This window comes from Bombina bombina, chromosome 1 (genome assembly GCF_027579735.1).
Source record: "Bombina bombina isolate aBomBom1 chromosome 1, aBomBom1.pri, whole genome shotgun sequence".
NCBI classification, from domain to species: Eukaryota; Metazoa; Chordata; class Amphibia; order Anura; family Bombinatoridae; genus Bombina; species Bombina bombina.
The window spans coordinates 1,494,109,397-1,494,128,910 of NC_069499.1; the positions used below are offsets into that span (position 1 = coordinate 1,494,109,397).

The following is a 19,514-nucleotide window of genomic DNA, read 5'->3' on the forward strand; positions in this document are numbered from 1 at the left end:
CTGGTTTTAAAAACGTTTTTGTCATTTGTTATTCCGTTTTTAGTATTAAGGGGTTAATCATCCATTTGCAAGTGGGCGCAATGCTCTGCTAACTTGTTACATACACTGTAAAAATTTTGTTAGTGTAACTGCCTTTTTTCACTGTTATTTCAAATTTTGACAAAATTTGTTTTTCTTAAAGGCGCAGTAACGTTTTTTATATTGCTTGTTAACTTGGTTTAAAGTGTTTTCCAAGCTTGCTAGTCTCATTGCTAGTCTGTACAAACATGTCTGACACAGAGGAAACTACTTGTTCATTATGTTTAAAAGCCATGGTGGAGCCCCATAGGAGAATGTGTACTAAATGTATTGATTTCACCTTAAACAGTAAAGATCAGTCTTTATCTATAAAAGAATTGTCACCAGAGGGTTCTGTCGAGGGGGAAGTTATGCCGACTAACTCTCCCCACGTGTCGGACCCTTTGCCTCCCGCTCAAGGGACTCACGCTAATATGGCGCCAAGTACATCAGGGACGCCCATAGCGATTACTTTGCAGGACATGGCTGCGATCATGGATAATACCCTGTCAGCGGTATTAGCCAGATTGCCTGAATTAAGAGGCAAGCGCGATAGCTCTGGGGTTAGACGAGATACAGAGCGCGTAGATGCTGTAAGAGCCATGTCTGATACTGCGTCACAATATGCAGAACCTGAGGACGGAGAGCTTCAGTCTGTGGGTGACATCTCTGACTCGGGGAAACCTGATTCAGATATTTCTAATTTTAAATTTAAGCTTGAGAACCTCCGTGTATTGCTTGGGGAGGTGTTAGCTGCTCTGAATGACTGTGACACAATTGCAGTGCCAGAGAAATTGTGTAGACTGGATAAATACTACGCAGTGCCGGTGTGTACTGATGTTTTTCCAGTACCTAAAAGGTTTACAGAAATTATTAGTAAGGAGTGGGATAGACCCGGTGTGCCGTTTTCCCCCCCTCCTATATTTAGAAAAATGTTTCCAATAGACGCCACTACACGGGACTTATGGCAGACGGTCCCTAAGGTGGAGGGAGCAGTTTCTATTTTAGCAAAGCGTACCACTATCCCGGTTGAGGACAGTTGTGCTTTTTCAGATCCAATGGATAAAAAAATTAGAGGGTTACCTTAAGAAAATGTTTATTCAACAAGGTTTTATTTTACAGCCCCTTGCATGCATTGCGCCTGTCACTGCTACTGCGGCGTTCTGGTTTGAGGCCCTGGAAGAGGCCATCCATACAGCTCCATTGACTGAAATCATTGACAAGCTTAGAACACTTAAGCTAGCTAACTCATTTGTTTCTGATGCCATTGTTCATTTGACTAAACTAACGGCTAAGAATTCCGGATTCGCCATCCAGGCGCGTTGGGCGCTATGGCTTAAATCCTGGTCAGCTGACGTGACTTCAAAGTCTAAATTGCTCAACATTCCTTTCAAGGGGCAGACCTTATTCGGGCCTGCTTTGAAAGAAATTATTGCTGACATTACTGGAGGTAAGGGTCATACCCTTCCTCAGGACAGGGTCAAATCAAGGGCCAAACAGTCTAATTTTCGTGCCTTTCGAAATTTCAAGGCAGGTGCAGCATCAACTTCCTCCGCTTCAAAACAAGAGGGAACTTTTGCTCACTCCAAGCAGGCCTGGAAATATAACCAGTCCTGGAACAAGGGCAAGCAGGCCAGAAAGCCTGCTGCTGCCTCCAAGACAGCATGAAGGAACAGCCCCCTATCCGGCAACGGATCTAGTAGGGGGCAGACTTTCTCTCTTCGCCCAGGCGTGGGCAAGAGATGTTCAGGATCCCTGGGCGTTGGAGATCATATCTCAGGGATATCTTCTGGACTTCAAAGCTTCTCTTCCACAAGGGAGATTTCACCTTTCAAGATTATCTGCAAACCAGATAAAGAAAGAGGCATTCTTACGCTGCGTGCAAGACCTCCTAGTAATGGGAGTGATCCATCCAGTTCCGCGGACGGAACAAGGACAGGGTTTTTATTCAAATCTGTTTGTGGTTCCCAAAAAAGAGGGAACCTTCAGACCAATTTTGGATCTAAAGATCTTAAACAAATTCCTCAGAGTTCCATCATTCAAGATGGAAACTATTCGAACCATCCTACCCATGATCCAAGAGGGTCAGTACATGAACACAGTGGACTTAAAGGATGCCTACCTTCACATTCCGATTCACAAGAATCATCATCGGTTCCTGAGGTTTGCCTTTCTAGACAAGCATTACCAATTTGTAGCTCTTCCCTTCGGGTTGGCTACAGCCCCAAGAATTTTTACAAAGGTTCTGGGCTCACTTCTGGTGGTTCTAAGACCGCGAGGCATAGCGGTGGCTCCTTATCTAGACGACATCCTGATACAGGCGTCAAGCTTTCAAATTGCCAAGTCTCATACAGAGATAGTTCTGGCATTTCTGAGGTCGCATGGGTGGAAAGTGAATGAAGAAAAGAGTTCTCTATCTCCTCTCACAAGGGTTTCCTTCCTCGGACTCTTATAGATTCTGTAGAAATGAAAATTTACCTGACGGAGTCCAGGTTATCAAAACTTCTAAATGCTTGCCGTGTTCTTCACTCCATTCCGCGCCCTGCGGTGGCTCAGTGCATGGAAGTAATTGGCTTAATGGTAGCGGCGATGGACATAGTGCCATTTGCGCGCCTGCATCTCAGTCAGTGGAATGGGGATTACACAGATTTGTCCCCTCTACTAAATCTGGATCAGGAAACCAGAGATTCTCTTCTCTGGTGGTTATCTCGGGTCCACCTGTCCAAGGGTATGACCTTTCGCAGACCAGATTGGACGATTGTAACAACAGATGCCAGCCTTCTAGGTTGGGGTGCAGTCTGGAACTCCCTGAAGGCTCAGGGTTCATGGACTCAGGAGGAGAAACTCCTCCCAATAAATATTCTGGAGTTAAGAGCAATATTCAATGCTCTTCTAGCTTGGCCTCAGTTAGCAACACTGAGGTTCATCAGATTTCAGTCGGACAACATCACGACTGTGGCTTACATCAACCATCAAGGGGGAACCAGGAGTTCCCTAGCGATGTCGGAAGTCTCCAAGATAATTCGCTGGGCAGAGACTCACTCTTGCCACCTATCAGCGATCCATATCCCGGGCGTAGAGAACTGGGAGGCGGATTTTCTAAGTCGTCAGACTTTTCATCCGGGGGAGTGGGAGCTCCATCCGGAGGTGTTTGCTTAATTGGTCCATCGTTGGGGCAAACCAGAACTGGATCTCATGGCGTCTCGCCAGAACGCCAAGCTTCCTTGTTACAGGTCCAGGGACCCAGAAGCGACGCTGATAGATGCTCTAGCAGCTCCTTGGTTCTTCAACCTGGCTTATGTGTTTCCACCGTTTCCTCTGCTCCCTCGACTGATTGCCAAAATCAGACAGGAGAGAGCATCAGTGATTCTGATAGCGCCTGCGTGGCCACGCAGGACCTGGTATGCAGATCTGGTGGACATGTCTTCCTTTCCACCATGGACTCTGCCTCTGAGACAAGACCTTCTAATACAAGGTCCTTTCAATCATCCGAATCTAATTTCTCTGAGACTGACTGCATGGAGATTGAACGCTTGATCCTATCAAAGTGTGGCTTCTCCGAGTCAGTCATTAATACCTTAATACAGGCACGAAAGCCTGTCACCAGGAAAATCTAGCACAAGATATGGCGTAAATATCTTCATTGGTGTGAATCCAAGAATTACTCATGGAGTAGGGTTAGGATTCCTAGGATATTGTCCTTCCTCCAAGAGGGTTTGGACAAAGGATTATCAGCTAGTTCTTTAAAGGGACAGATTTCTGCTCTGTCTATTCTTTTACACAAGGCATTTTGTCAGGCTTTAGTTAGAATTAAGCCTGTGTTTAAACCTGTTGCTCCTCCATGGAGCTTAAACTTGGTTCTTAAAGTTCTCCAAGGGGTTCCGTTTGAACCCCTTCATTCTATTGATATCAAACTTCTATCATGGAAAGTTCTGTTTCTGATGGCTATTTCCTCGGCTCGAAGAGTCTCTGAGTTATCTGCCTTACATTGTGATTCTCCTTATCTGATCTTTCATTCAGATAAAGTAGTTCTGCGTACAAAACCTGGGTTTTTACCCAAGGTGGTTTCTAACAAGAATATCAATCAAGAGATTGTTGTTCCATCATTGTGTCCTAATCCTTCCTCAAAGAAGGAACGTCTTTTGCATAATCTAGATGTAGTCCGTGCCTTGAAGTTTTACTTACAAGCTACTAAAGATTTTCGTCAAACATCTAACCTGTTTGTTGTTTACTCTGGACAGAGGAGAGGTCAAAAGGCCTCGGCAACCTCTCTTTCTTTTTGGCTTCGGAGTATAATCCGTTTAGCCTATGAGACTGCTGGACAGCAGCCCCCTGAAAGGATTACAGCTCATTCTACTAGAGCTGTGGCTTCCACCTGGGCCTTTAAAAATGAGGCTTCTGTTGAACAGATTTGCAAGGCTGCGACTTGGTCTTCGCTTCATACCTTTTCAAAATTTTACTAATTTGATACTTTTGCTTCTTCGGAGGCTGTTTTTGGGAGAAAGGTTCTACAGGCAGTGGTTCCTTCCGTTTAAGTTCCTGCCTTGTCCCTCCCATCATCCCTGTACTTTAGCTTTGGTATTGGTATCCCACAAGTAATGGATGATCCGTGGACTGGATACACTTAACAAGAGAAAACATAATTTATGCTTACCTGATAAATTTATTTCTCTTGTGGTGTATCCAGTCCACGGCCCTCCCTGTCCTTTTAAGGCAGGTCTAAATTTTAATTAAACTACAGTCACCACTGCACCCTATGGTTTCTCCTTTCTCGGCTTGTTTCGGTCGAATGACTGGATATGGCAGTGAGGGGAGGAGCTATATAGCAGCTCTGCTGTGGGTGATCCTCTTGCAACTTCCTATTGGGAAGGAGAATATCCCACAAGTAATGGATGATCCGTGGACTGGATAACACTACAAGAGAAATAAATTTATCAAGTAAGCATAAATTATGTTTTCTTTCATAAGGTGATGAGAGTCCACAATTCATTACACTAGATGGCAGCACTATTTCCTGCCATGTAGTGCTCCAGATGCCTACCTATGTATCTCTTCAACACAATATCATGGGAACAAAGCAAATTTGATAATGGAAGTAAACTGGAAACCTGTTGCTCCTGTGAGGTAGCTGAACACATCTGGTGAGCCAATAACAAGAGGCATATGTGTAAACGGATGCTAGCTCCCAGTACTACATTTCTGCACCTGATCCTACTTAGGTATGCTTTTCAACTAAGTATGCCAAGAGAACCAAGAAGATATGATAATAGAAGTAAATTAAAAAGTGTTTTAAATTGCATGCTCTGTGTTAATCATGAGTTTATTAGCATCTCAGTTTAGGAAAAATCACAGGGAGGCCGCTATTTTCTGGAGGTATCAGTTTCTAGTTTACCTATCTATAATTCAATCATTCTTAGCTATTCATCCAAATTAACCCCTTCACTTACAGGAATTTCAGAGAAAAACTTGATCTAAATACCGAAGAGTTATTTATTTATTTTTTTGCTATCAACAGAAATAGAGCCTTGTTTTTTTTAAATTTTATTTACTTATCATAACTATATATATTTTTAAGTAGACAACCCAAAGTATTGATCTAGGCTCATTTTGGTATATTTCATGCCGCCAATTCGATGTGATCATATAAAAAAAAATACTTTTTCACAAACTTTAGGTTTCTTGCTGAAATTATTTACATACTGCTTGTGCAATCATGACACAAATGATTGTAAAAGCTTCTTTGGGATACCCTCTGTTTGGAAATAGCAGGCATACATGACTTTGCCATTGGTCTTTTTGGTAATTTAGAAGCCTGGTAATTGCAGCTGCGCACCACACTAATGAAATTTTCAGCAATTGAGGGATTAATAAATTGGCAGGTATGGAAAAGTCTATTAATGTAGGTGTTACCCTCCTACCTGACACGTCCCTGATCCCTCACAAACAGCTCTCTTCCCCCCACCCACACATATCCCTACCATCTTAGGTACTGGCAGACAGTCTCCCAAGTATGCAGTTTAGGGCTTTTTATATTATTATTTTATTTTTTTCTGCAGTGTAGTGATCCTTCCTCAACCCTTCTACCTCCATGATCCCTCCAAAACAGCTCTCTAACCCTTCCCCCCACCCACTAGTTACAGCCACCTTTGATGCTGGCAGCTGTCTGCCAGTACCCAATTTTTAGGGTTTTTATTTTTTAAAATGTATTTATTATTTTGTATTTTTTCTGTAGTGTAGTGGACCTCCCCCTCCTCATGATCAGTAATTGCGGTGCCCCGACCCAACTATCCCAAACCTTTTCAGTAGTGCAGCTCCCCATCGCTCTCCCTTCAAAATTTTTGGGCACCCCACTGACTTTCCTTCCCACACCTCCCGTTGGCACCAACAGAGACTGTTACAGACAGTGACACACACCATGTTACTGTATGTAATGATCTGGCAATCTGCCTTCATATGGTAACGGAACACTGGGCCGCAGTATGGACGTAGATCTAGGTTATGCTGTACAATGGGCTATGTACCTCATGACATAGATCTTCGTCCATTTGGCCCATGGGGTTAAAATGCTACATGATAAAGTGTGTATATATATATATATATATATATATATATATATTTGTGTTTTATCTGTTAGGGCAATCAGTATGGATAGTAAAACAAAGTTAAGTAATTGCATTTTTTCCTGCAGGATTTCTTTTCTTGCATACACTTTTCATACAGAGAGGAAGACATGAGACTACGTGGACCGTATTACGGCGCTTTGGATATGACGATGACTTGGAGTTAACACCAGAGTATTTATTTCCACCGTAAGTCACCTTTATGTAAACAATGTTCTCTGTACGTTGAAATTGTTTGAACTGAAATAAATTTAATGAATGCAATCATAGACCATCAAATAGCACTGTTGCTTGGAATATATATTTGACATATGCATTTGTCGATTGTTTTACAAATGGCGAATATGACCCTGGGTAGCTGCATTCGATGCAGATTTTTTCATGTGAAAATGCAACACACAAAGATCTGTGCAAATCCAGATCTTTGTGTGTTTCACTTTCACACAAATCTGGTCACCAAAAAGATAGAATGTGGCACTATTCTTTATTCATTACACAAAAGAATTGACGAATGCACATGCCTAATATTATTTATATATACAATCTACTGTACTGGACCTCATAGACTGTGACAGAGGAATGTTATTTCTAATATTTTTCATGCTTACTCGCAACTTATTCAGGCAGGTTGGACAGTCTGTCAGAGCATTTAATATTGTATAAAAAGTGTATAGAACATTTGTATAAAACAATATTGGGGTTTTTAGCTGCCATCAAAAGCTATGTTTTATTAGAAAAAAGATAGGAATTTGTAGGTGACAAATAGCCTAATTGATTTCTTCCTCTAATGGGTACAGAGCTATGTCTTAAGTAGAAATCATCAGTTTTGCTATTTTGTAAATGTTCATGGGATTGTGTAATTTTCCCACACTCGAACCATCAATTGCTTTTGTTTATTAACATCTTAATTTGTAAATAAAAACACCTTGTTTTTCCATTCATATTTATGCATAAAAATATGTGATACATCGTGTTCCAGGTCAGGTTTTTCAACATATTCCAGTTATGGTTATCAACAGAAGCTAATAATAGTTTGCGGCAAATTTTAAGCTTGCAAGGAATGTACTGGTAGTAAGCCACTCTGGAATACACTGCTTGTGGCAGGTTTTACTTGTAGGGAGAAAGAAGGGAAAATAATATAAATATATATATATATATATATATATATATATATATATATATATATATATATATATATATATTTTTTTTTTAAAAAAAAAAAAAAAGTTAGTCTTCAATATTTTAAAGTTTTTATTTTAGCTTTCAGAAAAGAAAGACCAATTAAAATGGATGCACAAAATGCCTGTTACAAAGAAAATCTGTTTGTGCATTTCCTATAGTGTTGGCTGCATATTTCCACTGAGGAGTTACTTTGCAAGGCTTCCCTAGTAATGCATCTCTGCTGTTTACTGCTTCTAGGTGGACATAACGACCATGTTTTGATAACAATTGTAAAAATAAAATCCCCATTGGATTAAAAGGGACAGTGTACTGTAATAATGAACAAAACAATAGTTTCCCTTAGATGGTATTCAAGCAAGGTGAGGTGAAGTAAAGTTCATACTTTTCAAGTATGAACTTTACTTCACCTCACCTTGCTTGAATACCGTCTAAGGGAAACTATTGTTTTGTTTATATTTAGACTGCAAACTTTCAGTTTGATTGGTCTGTCTTGTATCGGGAGAGACGCCGATGCAGCCCTTGGTTTCAACCTTCAGTTTCTGCTTCTTATTTCTGTGCACTCATCTTCAGCTTTTTATACTGTAATAATGGTTTTCCCTAAATGTGTTTCCGATGACTTGTTACACCAACTGCAGAGTATAAAATGTATAGGAATTTTCAACTTTAGGTTTATTTTTGTATACAAAATAGCTGTTTTTGCTAGTTGAAACCACAACATGTCCAAATGTGCTTAGCTTGCAGGAAGAGGTGACATCAATATCCTTTTCTTTCTAATAACACGGTGAGTCCACAGATCATCTAATTACTATTGGGAATATCAATCCTGCCCAGCAGGAGGCGGCAAAGAGCACCACAGCAAAACTGTTAAATATCATCTCCCTTCCCTCCAACCCCAGTCATTCTCTTTGCCTACGTTAGAGCAAGGAAGGGGTAAAGTTAGGTGACTGAAAGGATTCTTCAATCAAGAGTTATTTTATTTTTTTATTTAACAACACAAGCTTGTGCTGTTTGTTCTACTAGGGCAGTGCTTTCCAAACTGTGTGTCGTGACACATTAGTGTGTCGGCGGCAGTGTGTAGGTGTGTCACTGCTTTAGCACAAATTTCTTTGAATTTAAAATTCTTTTAAATTTTTTTTTTCTCCAACATAGGTGTGTCCGGTCCACGGCGTCATCCTTACTTGTGGGATATTCTCTTCCCCAACAGGAAATGGCAAAGAGCCCAGCAAAGCTGGTCACATGATCCCTCCTAGGCTCCGCCTACCCCAGTCATTCTCTTTGCCGTTGTACAGGCAACATCTCCACGGAGATGGCTTAGAGTTTTTAAGTGTTTAACTGTAGTTTTTATTATTCAATCAAGAGTTTGTTATTTTGAAATAGTGCTGGTATGTACTATTTACTCAGAAACAGAAAAGAGATGAAGATTTCTGTTTGTATGAGGAAAATGATTTTAGCAACCGTCACTAAAATCCATGGCTGTTCCACACAGGACTGTTGAGAGCAATTAACTTCAGTTGGGGGAACAGTGAGCAGTCTCTTGCTGCTTGAGGTATGACACATTCTAACAAGACGATGTAATGCTGGAAGCTGTCATTTTCCCTATGGGATCCGGTAAGCCATGTTTATTACGATTGTAAATAAGGGCTTCAAAAAGGGCTTATTAAGACTGTAGACTTTTTTTGGGCTAAATCGATTGATTATTAACACATATTTAGCCTTGAGGAATCATTTTATCTGGGTATTTTGATATAATAATATCGGCAGGCACTGTTTTAGACACCTTATTCTTTAGGGGCTTTCCCAAAGCATAGGCAGAGCCTCATTTTCGCGCCGGTGTTGCGCACTTGTTTTTGAGAGGCATGGCATGCAGTCGCATGTGAGAGGAGCTCGGATACTTAGAAAAGACTTTCTGAAGGCGTCATTTGGTATCGTATTCCCCTTGGGGCTTGGTTGGGTCTCAGCAAAGCAGATACCAGGGACTGTAAAGGGGTTAAAGTTCAAAACGGCTCCGGTTCCGTTATTTTAAGGGTTAAAGCTTCCAAATTTGGTGTGCAATACTTTTAAGGCTTTAAGACACTGTGGTGAAAATTTGGTGAATTTTGAACAATTCCTTCATGTTTTTTCGCATTTGCAGTAAAAAAGTGTGTTCAGTTTAAAATTTAAAGTGACAGTAACGGTTTTATTTTAAAACGTTTTTTGTACTTTGTTATCAAGTTTATGCCTGTTTAACATGTCTGAACTACCAGATAGACTGTGTTCTGAATGTGGGGAAGCCAGAATTCCTATTCATTTAAATAAATGTGATTTATGTGACAATGACAATGATGCCCAAGATGATTCCTCAAGTGAGGGGAGTAAGCATGGTACTGCATCATTCCCTCCTTCGTCTACACGAGTCTTGCCCACTCAGGAGGCCCCTAGTACATCTAGCGCGCCAATACTCCTTACTATGCAACAATTAACGGCTGTAATGGATAATTCTGTCAAAAACATTTTAGCCAAAATGAACACTTATCAGCGTAAGCGCGACTGCTCTGTTTTAGATACTGAAGAGCATGACGACGCTGATATTAATATTTCTGAAGGGCCTCTAACTCAGTCTGATGGGGCCAGGGAGGTTTTGTCTGAGGGAGAAATTACTGATTCAGGGCATATTTCTCAACAAGCTGAACCTGATGTGATTGCTTTTAAATTTAAGTTGGAACATCTCCGCATTCTGCTTAAGGAGGTATTATCCACTCTGGATGATTGTGACAAGTTGGTCATCCCAGAGAAACTATGTAAAATGGACAAGTTCCTAGAGGTGCCGGGGCTCCCAGAAGCTTTTCCTATACCCAAGCGGGTGGCGGACATTGTTAATAAAGAATGGGAAAGGCCCGGTATTCCTTTCGTCCCTCCCCCCATATTTAAAAAATTGTTTCCTATGGTCGACCCCAGAAAGGACTTATGGCAGACAGTCCCCAAGGTCGAGGGAGCGGTTTCCACTTTAAACAAACGCACCACTATACCCATAGAGGATAGTTGTGCTTTCAAAGATCCTATGGATAAAAAATTAGAAGGTTTGCTTAAAAAGATGTTTGTTCAGCAGGGTTACCTTCTACAACCAATTTCATGCATTGTCCCTGTCGCTACAGCCGCATGTTTCTGGTTCGATGAGCTGATAAAGGCGGTCGACAGTGATTCTCCTCCTTATGAGGAGATTATGGACAGAATCAATGCTCTCAAATTGGCTAATTCTTTCACCCTAGACGCCACTTTGCAATTGGCTAGGTTAGCGGCTAAGAATTCTGGGTTTGCTATTGTGGCGCGCAGAGCGCTTTGGTTGAAATCTTGGTCGGCTGATGCGTCTTCCAAGAACAAGCTACTTAACATTCCTTTCAAGGGGAAAACGCTGTTTGGCCCTGACTTGAAAGAGATTATCTCGGATATCACTGGGGGTAAGGGCCACGCCCTTCCTCAGGATCGGCCTTTCAAGGCAAAAAATAAACCTAATTTTCGTCCCTTTCGTAGAAACGGACCAGCCCAAGGTGCTACGTCCTCTAAGCAAGAGGGTAATACTTCTCAAGCCAAGCCAGCTTGGAGACCAATGCAAGGCTGGAACAAGGGAAAGCAGGCCAAGAAACCTGCCACTGCTACCAAGACAGCATGAAATGTTGGCCCCCGATCCGGGACCGGATCTGGTGGGGGGCAGACTCTCTCTCTTCGCTCAGGCTTGGGCAAGAGATGTTCTGGATCCTTGGGCGCTAGAAATAGTCTCCCAAGGTTATCTTCTGGAATTCAAGGGACTTCCCCCAAGGGGGAGGTTCCACAGGTCTCAGTTGTCTTCAGACCACATAAAAAGACAGGCATTCTTACATTGTGTAGAAGACCTGTTAAAAATGGGAGTGATTCATCCCGTTCCATTAAGAGAACAAGGGATGGGGTTCTACTCCAATCTGTTTATAGTTCCCAAAAAAGAGGGAACGTTCAGACCAATCTTAGATCTCAAGATCTTAAACAAGTTTCTCAAGGTTCCATCGTTCAAGATGGAAACCATTCGAACTATTCTTCCTTCCATCCAGGAAGGTCAATTCTTGACCACGGTGGATTTAAAGGATGCGTATCTACATATTCCTATCCACAAGGAACATCATCGGTTCCTGAGGTTCGCATTCCTGGACAAACATTACCAGTTCGTGGCGCTTCCTTTCGGATTAGCCACTGCTCCAAGGATTTTCACAAAGGTACTAGGGTCCCTTCTAGCTGTGCTAAGACCAAGGGGCATTGCTGTAGTACCTTACTTGGACGACATTCTGATTCAAGCGTCGTCCCTTCCTCAAGCAAAGGCTCACACGGACATTGTCCTGGCCTTTCTCAGATCTCACGGATGGAAAGTGAACGTGGAAAAGAGTTCTCTATCTCCGTCAACAAGGGTTCCCTTCTTGGGAACAATAATAGACTCCTTAGAAATAAGGATTTTTCTGACAGAGGCCAGAAAAACAAAACTTCTAGACTCTTGTCGGATACTTCATTCCGTTCCTCTTCCTTCCATAGCTCAGTGCATGGAAGTGATCGGGTTGATGGTAGCGGCAATGGACATAGTTCCTTTTGCACGCATTCATCTAAGACCATTACAACTGTGCATGCTCAGTCAGTGGAATGGGGACTATACAGACTTGTCTCCGAAGATACAAGTAAATCAGAAGACCAGAGACTCACTCCGTTGGTGGCTGTCCCTGGACAACCTGTCACGAGGGATGACATTCCGCAGACCAGAGTGGGTCATTGTCACGACCGACGCCAGTCTGATGGGCTGGGGCGCGGTCTGGGGATCCCTGAAAGCTCAGGGTCTTTGGTCTCGGGAAGAATCTCTTCTACCGATAAATATTCTGGAACTGAGAGCGATATTCAATGCTCTCAAGGCTTGGCCTCAGCTAGCGAGGGCCAAGTTCATACGGTTTCAATCAGACAACATGACAACTGTTGCGTACATCAACCATCAGGGGGGAACAAGGAGTTCCCTGGCGATGGAAGAAGTGACCAAAATCATTCTATGGGCGGAGTCTCACTCCTGCCACCTGTCTGCTATCCACATCCCAGGAGTGGAAAATTGGGAAGCGGATTTTCTGAGTCGTCAGACATTGCATCCGGGGGAGTGGGAACTCCATCCGGAAATCTTTGCCCAAGTCACTCAGCTGTGGGGCATTCCAGACATGGATCTGATGGCCTCTCGTCAGAACTTCAAAGTTCCTTGCTACGGGTCCAGATCCAGGGATCCCAAGGCGGCTCTAGTGGATGCACTAGTAGCACCTTGGACCTTCAAACTAGCTTATGTGTTCCCGCCGTTTCCTCTCATCCCCAGGCTGGTAGCCAGGATCAATCAGGAGAGGGCGTCGGTGATCTTGATAGCTCCTGCGTGGCCACGCAGGACTTGGTATGCAGATCTGGTGAATATGTCATCGGCTCCTCCTTGGAAGCTACCTTTGAGACGAGACCTTCTTGTTCAGGGTCCGTTCGAACATCCGAATCTGGTTTCACTCCAGCTGACTGCTTGGAGATTGAACGCTTGATCTTATCGAAGCGAGGGTTCTCAGATTCTGTTATCGATACTCTTGTTCAGGCCAGAAAGCCTGTAACTAGAAAGATTTACCACAAAATTTGGAAAAAATATATCTGTTGGTGTGAATCTAAAGGATTCCCTTGGGACAAGGTTAAGATTCCTAGGATTCTATCCTTCCTTCAAGAAGGATTGGAAAAAGGATTATCTGCAAGTTCCCTGAAGGGACAGATTTCTGCCTTGTCTGTGTTACTTCACAAAAAGCTGGCCGCTGTGCCAGATGTTCAAGCCTTTGTTCAGGCTCTGGTTAGAATTAAGCCTGTTTACAAACCTTTGACTCCTCCTTGGAGTCTCAATTTAGTTCTTTCAGTTCTTCAGGGGGTTCCGTTTGAACCCTTGCATTCCGTTGATATTAAGTTATTATCTTGGAAAGTTTTGTTTTTAGTTGCAATTTCTTCTGCTAGAAGAGTTTCAGAATTATCTGCTCTGCAGTGTTCTCCTCCTTATCTGGTGTTCCATGCAGATAAGGTGGTTTTACGTACTAAACCTGGTTTTCTTCCAAAAGTTGTTTCTAACAAAAACATTAACCAGGAGATTATCGTACCTTCTCTATGTCCGAAACCAGTTTCAAAGAAGGAACGTTTGTTGCACAATTTGGATGTTGTTCGCGCTCTAAAATTCTATTTAGATGCTACAAAGGATTTTAGACAAACATCTTCCTTGTTTGTTGTTTATTCCGGTAAACGGAGAGGTCAAAAAGCAACTTCTACCTCTCTCTCTTTTTGGATTAAAAGCATCATCAGATTGGCTTACGAGACTGCCGGACGGCAGCCTCCCGAAAGAATCACAGCTCATTCCACTAGGGCTGTGGCTTCCACATGGGCCTTCAAGAACGAGGCTTCTGTTGATCAGATATGTAGGGCAGCGACTTGGTCTTCACTGCACACTTTTACCAAATTTTACAAGTTTGATACTTTTGCTTCTTCTGAGGCTATTTTTGGGAGAAAGGTTTTGCAAGCCGTGGTGCCTTCCATTTAGGTGACCTGATTTGCTCCCTCCCTTCATCCGTGTCCTAAAGCTTTGGTATTGGTTCCCACAAGTAAGGATGACGCCGTGGACCGGACACACCTATGTTGGAGAAAACAGAATTTATGTTTACCTGATAAATTACTTTCTCCAACGGTGTGTCCGGTCCACGGCCCGCCCTGGTTTTTTTAATCAGGTCTGATAATTTATTTTCTTTAACTACAGTCACCACGGTACCATATGGTTTCTCCTATGCAAATATTCCTCCTTAACGTCGGTCGAATGACTGGGGTAGGCGGAGCCTAGGAGGGATCATGTGACCAGCTTTGCTGGGCTCTTTGCCATTTCCTGTTGGGGAAGAGAATATCCCACAAGTAAGGATGACGCCGTGGACCGGACACACCGTTGGAGAAAGTAATTTATCAGGTAAACATAAATTCTGTTTTTGGTTTCCGACTTTCCACTTGCCTGCTACGCAAATCATGTGGTTGACACGTGATTGATACCTAATGGGCCACAGATCATCTTAACCTATTAGCACCGCTTAGCGGGAACTGAAACTATTCCCATTGGTGGTACATTGGCTCCTGACTGCACGTGTAGTCCCCTCAAATCGGCTTGTGACTGCACGTGTAGTCAGTGAGTGGGACAGCAGTGTGTTTGCAGCGCGGGCAGTGGTCAGTCGGATTCACAGAGTTCTAAGGGCAGCAGCTTAAACGCTGAGCTTAAAGGGCCACTAAACCCAAAATCTTTCTTTCATGATTCAGATAGAGACTAGAAATTTAAACAACATTACAATTCACTTCTATTATTTATTTTGCTTATTTTTTTAGATATCCTTAGTTGAAGAAAAAGCAATGCCAATCACACAAGGCTTCTATGTGCAGCAACCAATCAGCAGCTACTGAGCATATCTAGATATGCTTTTCAGCAAAGAATATCAAGAGAATAAAACAAATGAGATAATATAAGTAAATTAGAAAGATGTTTAAAATTACATTCTTTTTCTAAATCATGTAAGAAAAAATGTGGGTTTCATGGCTCTTTAAGTCAGAAGTCAAAGTGTTTTTTTTTTTGCAGCTAGCTCACAGTAGTGCATTGCTGTTTTTGATATATGGATAGGAAGTGGAAGCTTAAAAATGCTTGATGATGAAATGTGAGTGTATTTATCTAATATTCCACTAAATATTCAGAAACTGTGTTTATCCCATCAACCTCATACATCCCATTAAAATAGTAAGTAGCTATTGGTGTTATTAAACTTTTTTGTTTTAATTCTTGCACATACTTACATACTGTAACTTGTAAATACATTTTGTTATTATATAATTTATCTTTGTGTCCGTATCTCTTAAAACAAGTTAGTTTAAACTCCTGTTTGCTAGTACAACTGAATTACTGTGTCGCGAAAATGATGTAGGTCTAAAAAGTGTGTCACCAACATAAAAAGTTTGGAAAGCTCTGTACTAGGGTGTAGCCATAGTCCACATCAGTCTCTTCAATAGAGCAGTAGTGGCTTTTAAGAAATGGAAACTTGTGGGGTACAATCCTCACTGCGCCTCCCATATATTTATGCTGCCCTAATACTAAAAGCCTGAGTAAGATTACTCAGACTTTCTCTTTTTCCACAGGTCCATGTGAGGGAGAGGACCTCTCAAACTTAGTGAGCTGCCTTGCTGCCGGGCAGATTTCTAAAAGGTAAGTGCTGAATTTATTTTTCTGGGGATACAGAAAAATTGGCACTTTAATGGTAATATGGACACAATTGACATCCCACACGAAAATGGAGTTGGGGATTATGTTATGAGGGCAGTAATGGCAGGCACTGGGGACGAGAAGATGTGGCTCATGTGTTAGGTGTGTTTTCACTAATCCCGGCGGCGTTATGTTAGAGCCATTTGCCGACCGGGAGGTTTAATCTCTATACGCCCATGATGGGCGGAGCTAGCTGAGGCGGCAATGTTTGCGCGCCCTTTTGTCTGTCTCACTTCATTTCCGCTATTACGGAGAGCGGTGATAGCAGTTTAAGAAGTTTTTATATACTGCGCTATGGTGATGCAGAAGAACAGCCTCAGATCCCTTAATAGAAATAGTTAAGGTTGAGTCCGGACGTCTACTATCAAAGGGAATATACGCTCCGGTGGCAGGTAGGCACCTCAGCAAAGCTCAGCTTAGGTGTAGAGGTTGTCTGGTATTTCTTGTAAAAATGTAAGATTTTTCTTGCAAGCAAAATAAAAACGGTTGTTTAACATTTAAAGAGAAAGTAAAGTTTTTTGTGTGTGGTAATTTCAAGTTAAAATATAAGTTTATCTAATTTTAATCTGCTCATTGGTGAATAAAGATGGACCAAGAGGCCCTGCAAGATGTTACATGTTGTTTATGTTTTGATGCTAATGTGGAACCACCAATCCCTTTCTGTTCCTCATGTATTGAGAGAACTTTACAGTTCAGGGATAGACTTTTTTCTGAGCCAGCATTGTCTGGGGCGGATGCTGTTCAGGAGTCTTCTGACAATGTTTATATGCCGCAGCTTTCTCCTCAAGTGTCCCAAAATTTATCATCCACACATCCAGTGCCCTGCGCTTCCTCTCTTACTCCTCCTGGAGTTACGTTGCAAGACATTGCTTCCCTCATGTCCTCTGTGGTATCTGATGTGTTGTCTGCTTTTCCCATGCTGCAGGGAAAGTGGAAGAGGAAATGTAAAGAATCAGTAGATAAGGGTGTTGACTCAGTCGTGGCTATTCCAAATGTTTCCTCCCAGAAGCCTGAGGAGGAAGATACTTTGGTAGCATCTGAGGGTGAAATCTCAGACTCAGACAGTGTAATTCCTTCTGCTGATACTGAAGTTGTATCCTTCAGATTTAAGCTAGAACACCTCAGTTTGTTACTTAAGGAGGTTTTAGCTACCCTGGACGACTCAGACACTACTGTCGTAGCCAATCCTAAGAAGTTTAGTAAACTAAACAAATATTTTGATGTACTTTCCATGGTGGAGGTTTCTCCTGTACCAGATCGAGCTTCAGAAATTATTGCTAAGGAATGGGAGAGACCGGGTATCCCTTTTTCTCCATCCCCTATATTTAAGAAGATGTTTCCTATAGCATACTCTATAAAGTGGCAGACGCTACCCAAGGTGGAAGGGGCAATTTCCACTCTAGGTAAAAGAACTACTATTCCCATAGAGGATAGTTGTTCTTTTAAAGACCCTATGGACAAGAAATTAGAGGGGTTACTCAAGAAAATGTATGTGCACCAAGGGTTACAATGGCAACCTGCGTTGTGTATTGCTACCGTCACTAGTGCAGCAGCATACTGGTTTGATGCGCTGTCTGATTCTATTCGGACAGACATTCCTCTTGAAGAGATTCAGGATAGGATCAAGGTCATTAAGTTGGCCAATTCCTTTATTACGGATGCCTCCCTACAGGTCATTAAACTGGGAGAAAAAATGTCCGGTTTTGCTGTACTGGCCCGCAGAGCTTTATGGTTAAAATCTTGGTCTGCGGATGTGTCATCTAAGTATAAGCTTTTGGCAATCCCTTACAAAGGTAAGACCTTGTTTGGACTGGGGTTGGTGGAAATAATTTTTGACATTACGGGAGGAAAGGGACATTTCCTCCCTCAGGATAAGAGGAATAAGCAGAAGGGACGTCAGAGCAATTTTCGTTCCTTTCGAAACCTCAAGAGTAAGCCTCCCTCTCCTTCCAAGCAGGAACAGTCCAAGCCTTCTTGGAGGCCCAACCAGTCTTGGAACAAAGGTAAACAATCCAAGAAGCCCGCTATTGACTCAAAAGCAGCATGAAGGGACTGCCCCCGATCCGGGACCAGATCTTGTAGGGGGGGTAGGCTTTCCTTCTTCGCTCAGGCTTGGGTTCAGGATGTTCAGCATCCCTGGGCGGTGGACATCGTGTCCCAGGGAGGGATACTCACTAGAGTTCAAGACCTTTCCTCCCAGGGGCATGTTTCTGCTTTCAAGATTATCTGTAGACCAGATAAAAAGAGAGGCGTTCTTACACTGTGTTCAGGACCTTTCCGACCTGGGAGTGATAGTTCCTGTCCCAATGCAGGAACGGGGTCTGGGTTTGTGCATTTGTGTTCGTGGTTCCCAAAAAAGAGGGAACTTTCAGACCAATTTTAGATCTCAAAAGTCTAAACAAGGAGTACCGTCCTTCAAGATGGAAACTATTTGTTCCATTCTTCCCTTGGTCCAAGAGGGTCAATTTATGACAACGGTGGATTTAAAGGATGCGTATCTGCACGTTCCCATCCACAGGGACCTTCACAAGTTTCTGAGGTTCGCATTTCTAGACAAACACTTCCAGTTTGTGGCTCTTCCATTCAGCCTTGTCACAGCTCCCAGAATTTTTTCAAAGGCCCTGGGATCCCTGTTGGCAGTGCTCCGATTGCGGGGCATTGCAGTGGCGCCTTATATGGACGACATTCTGGTTCAGGCGCCATCCTTTCAACAAGCAAAATCTCACACGGAAATGTTGTTATCTTTCCTGCGATCTTACGGATGGAAGGTGAATTTGGAAAAGAGTTCCTTAGTTCCAACTACAAGGGTGGTTTTCTTGGGAACCATAATAGACTCCTTATCAATGAAAATTTTTCGGACAGAAGTCAGGAAATCAAAGATTTTCGATTCTTGCCTAGCGCTTCAGTCCTCTCTTCGGCTATCAGTGGCTCAATGTATGGAGGTAATCGGTCCGATAGTAGCTGCCATGGACATCATTCCGTTTGCACGTTTCCACCTCAGACCTCTGCAGTTATGCATGCTCAGGCAGTGGAACGGAGATTATGCTGACCTGTCTCCGCAATTGCATCTGGATCAGGAGACAAGGGATTCTCTTCTTTGGTGGTTGTCTTGGGATCATCTCTCCCAGGGAACCTGCTTCCGCAGACCCTCCTGGGAGATTGTGACAACGGACGCCAGCCTTCTAGGTTGCGGAGCAGTCTGGGGTTCTCTAAAGGCTCAGGGGACATGGACTCAGTCGGAGTCTGTCCTACCCATAAACATCCTGGAGCTGAGAGCAATATTCAATGCTCTCCTGACCTGGCCTCGATTTGCCTCAACCCAGTTTATCAGGTTCCAATCG

At 42.7% G+C, this 19,514-nt stretch overlaps 1 protein-coding gene across 3 annotated transcripts in view; it reads left to right on the plus strand.

Moving 5' to 3' along the window:
* Positions 1-19,514, plus strand: part of RHOT1 (ras homolog family member T1) — a 241,997-nt gene that overhangs the window by 50,242 nt on the left and 172,241 nt on the right. For all 3 annotated transcript variants that reach the window (XM_053707478.1, XM_053707488.1, XM_053707494.1), the window contains exon 11: positions 6,746-6,866. In XM_053707478.1, coding sequence (XP_053563453.1) covers positions 6,746-6,866 — 121 coding nt within the window. The remainder of the gene's footprint in view (positions 1-6,745; positions 6,867-19,514) is intronic.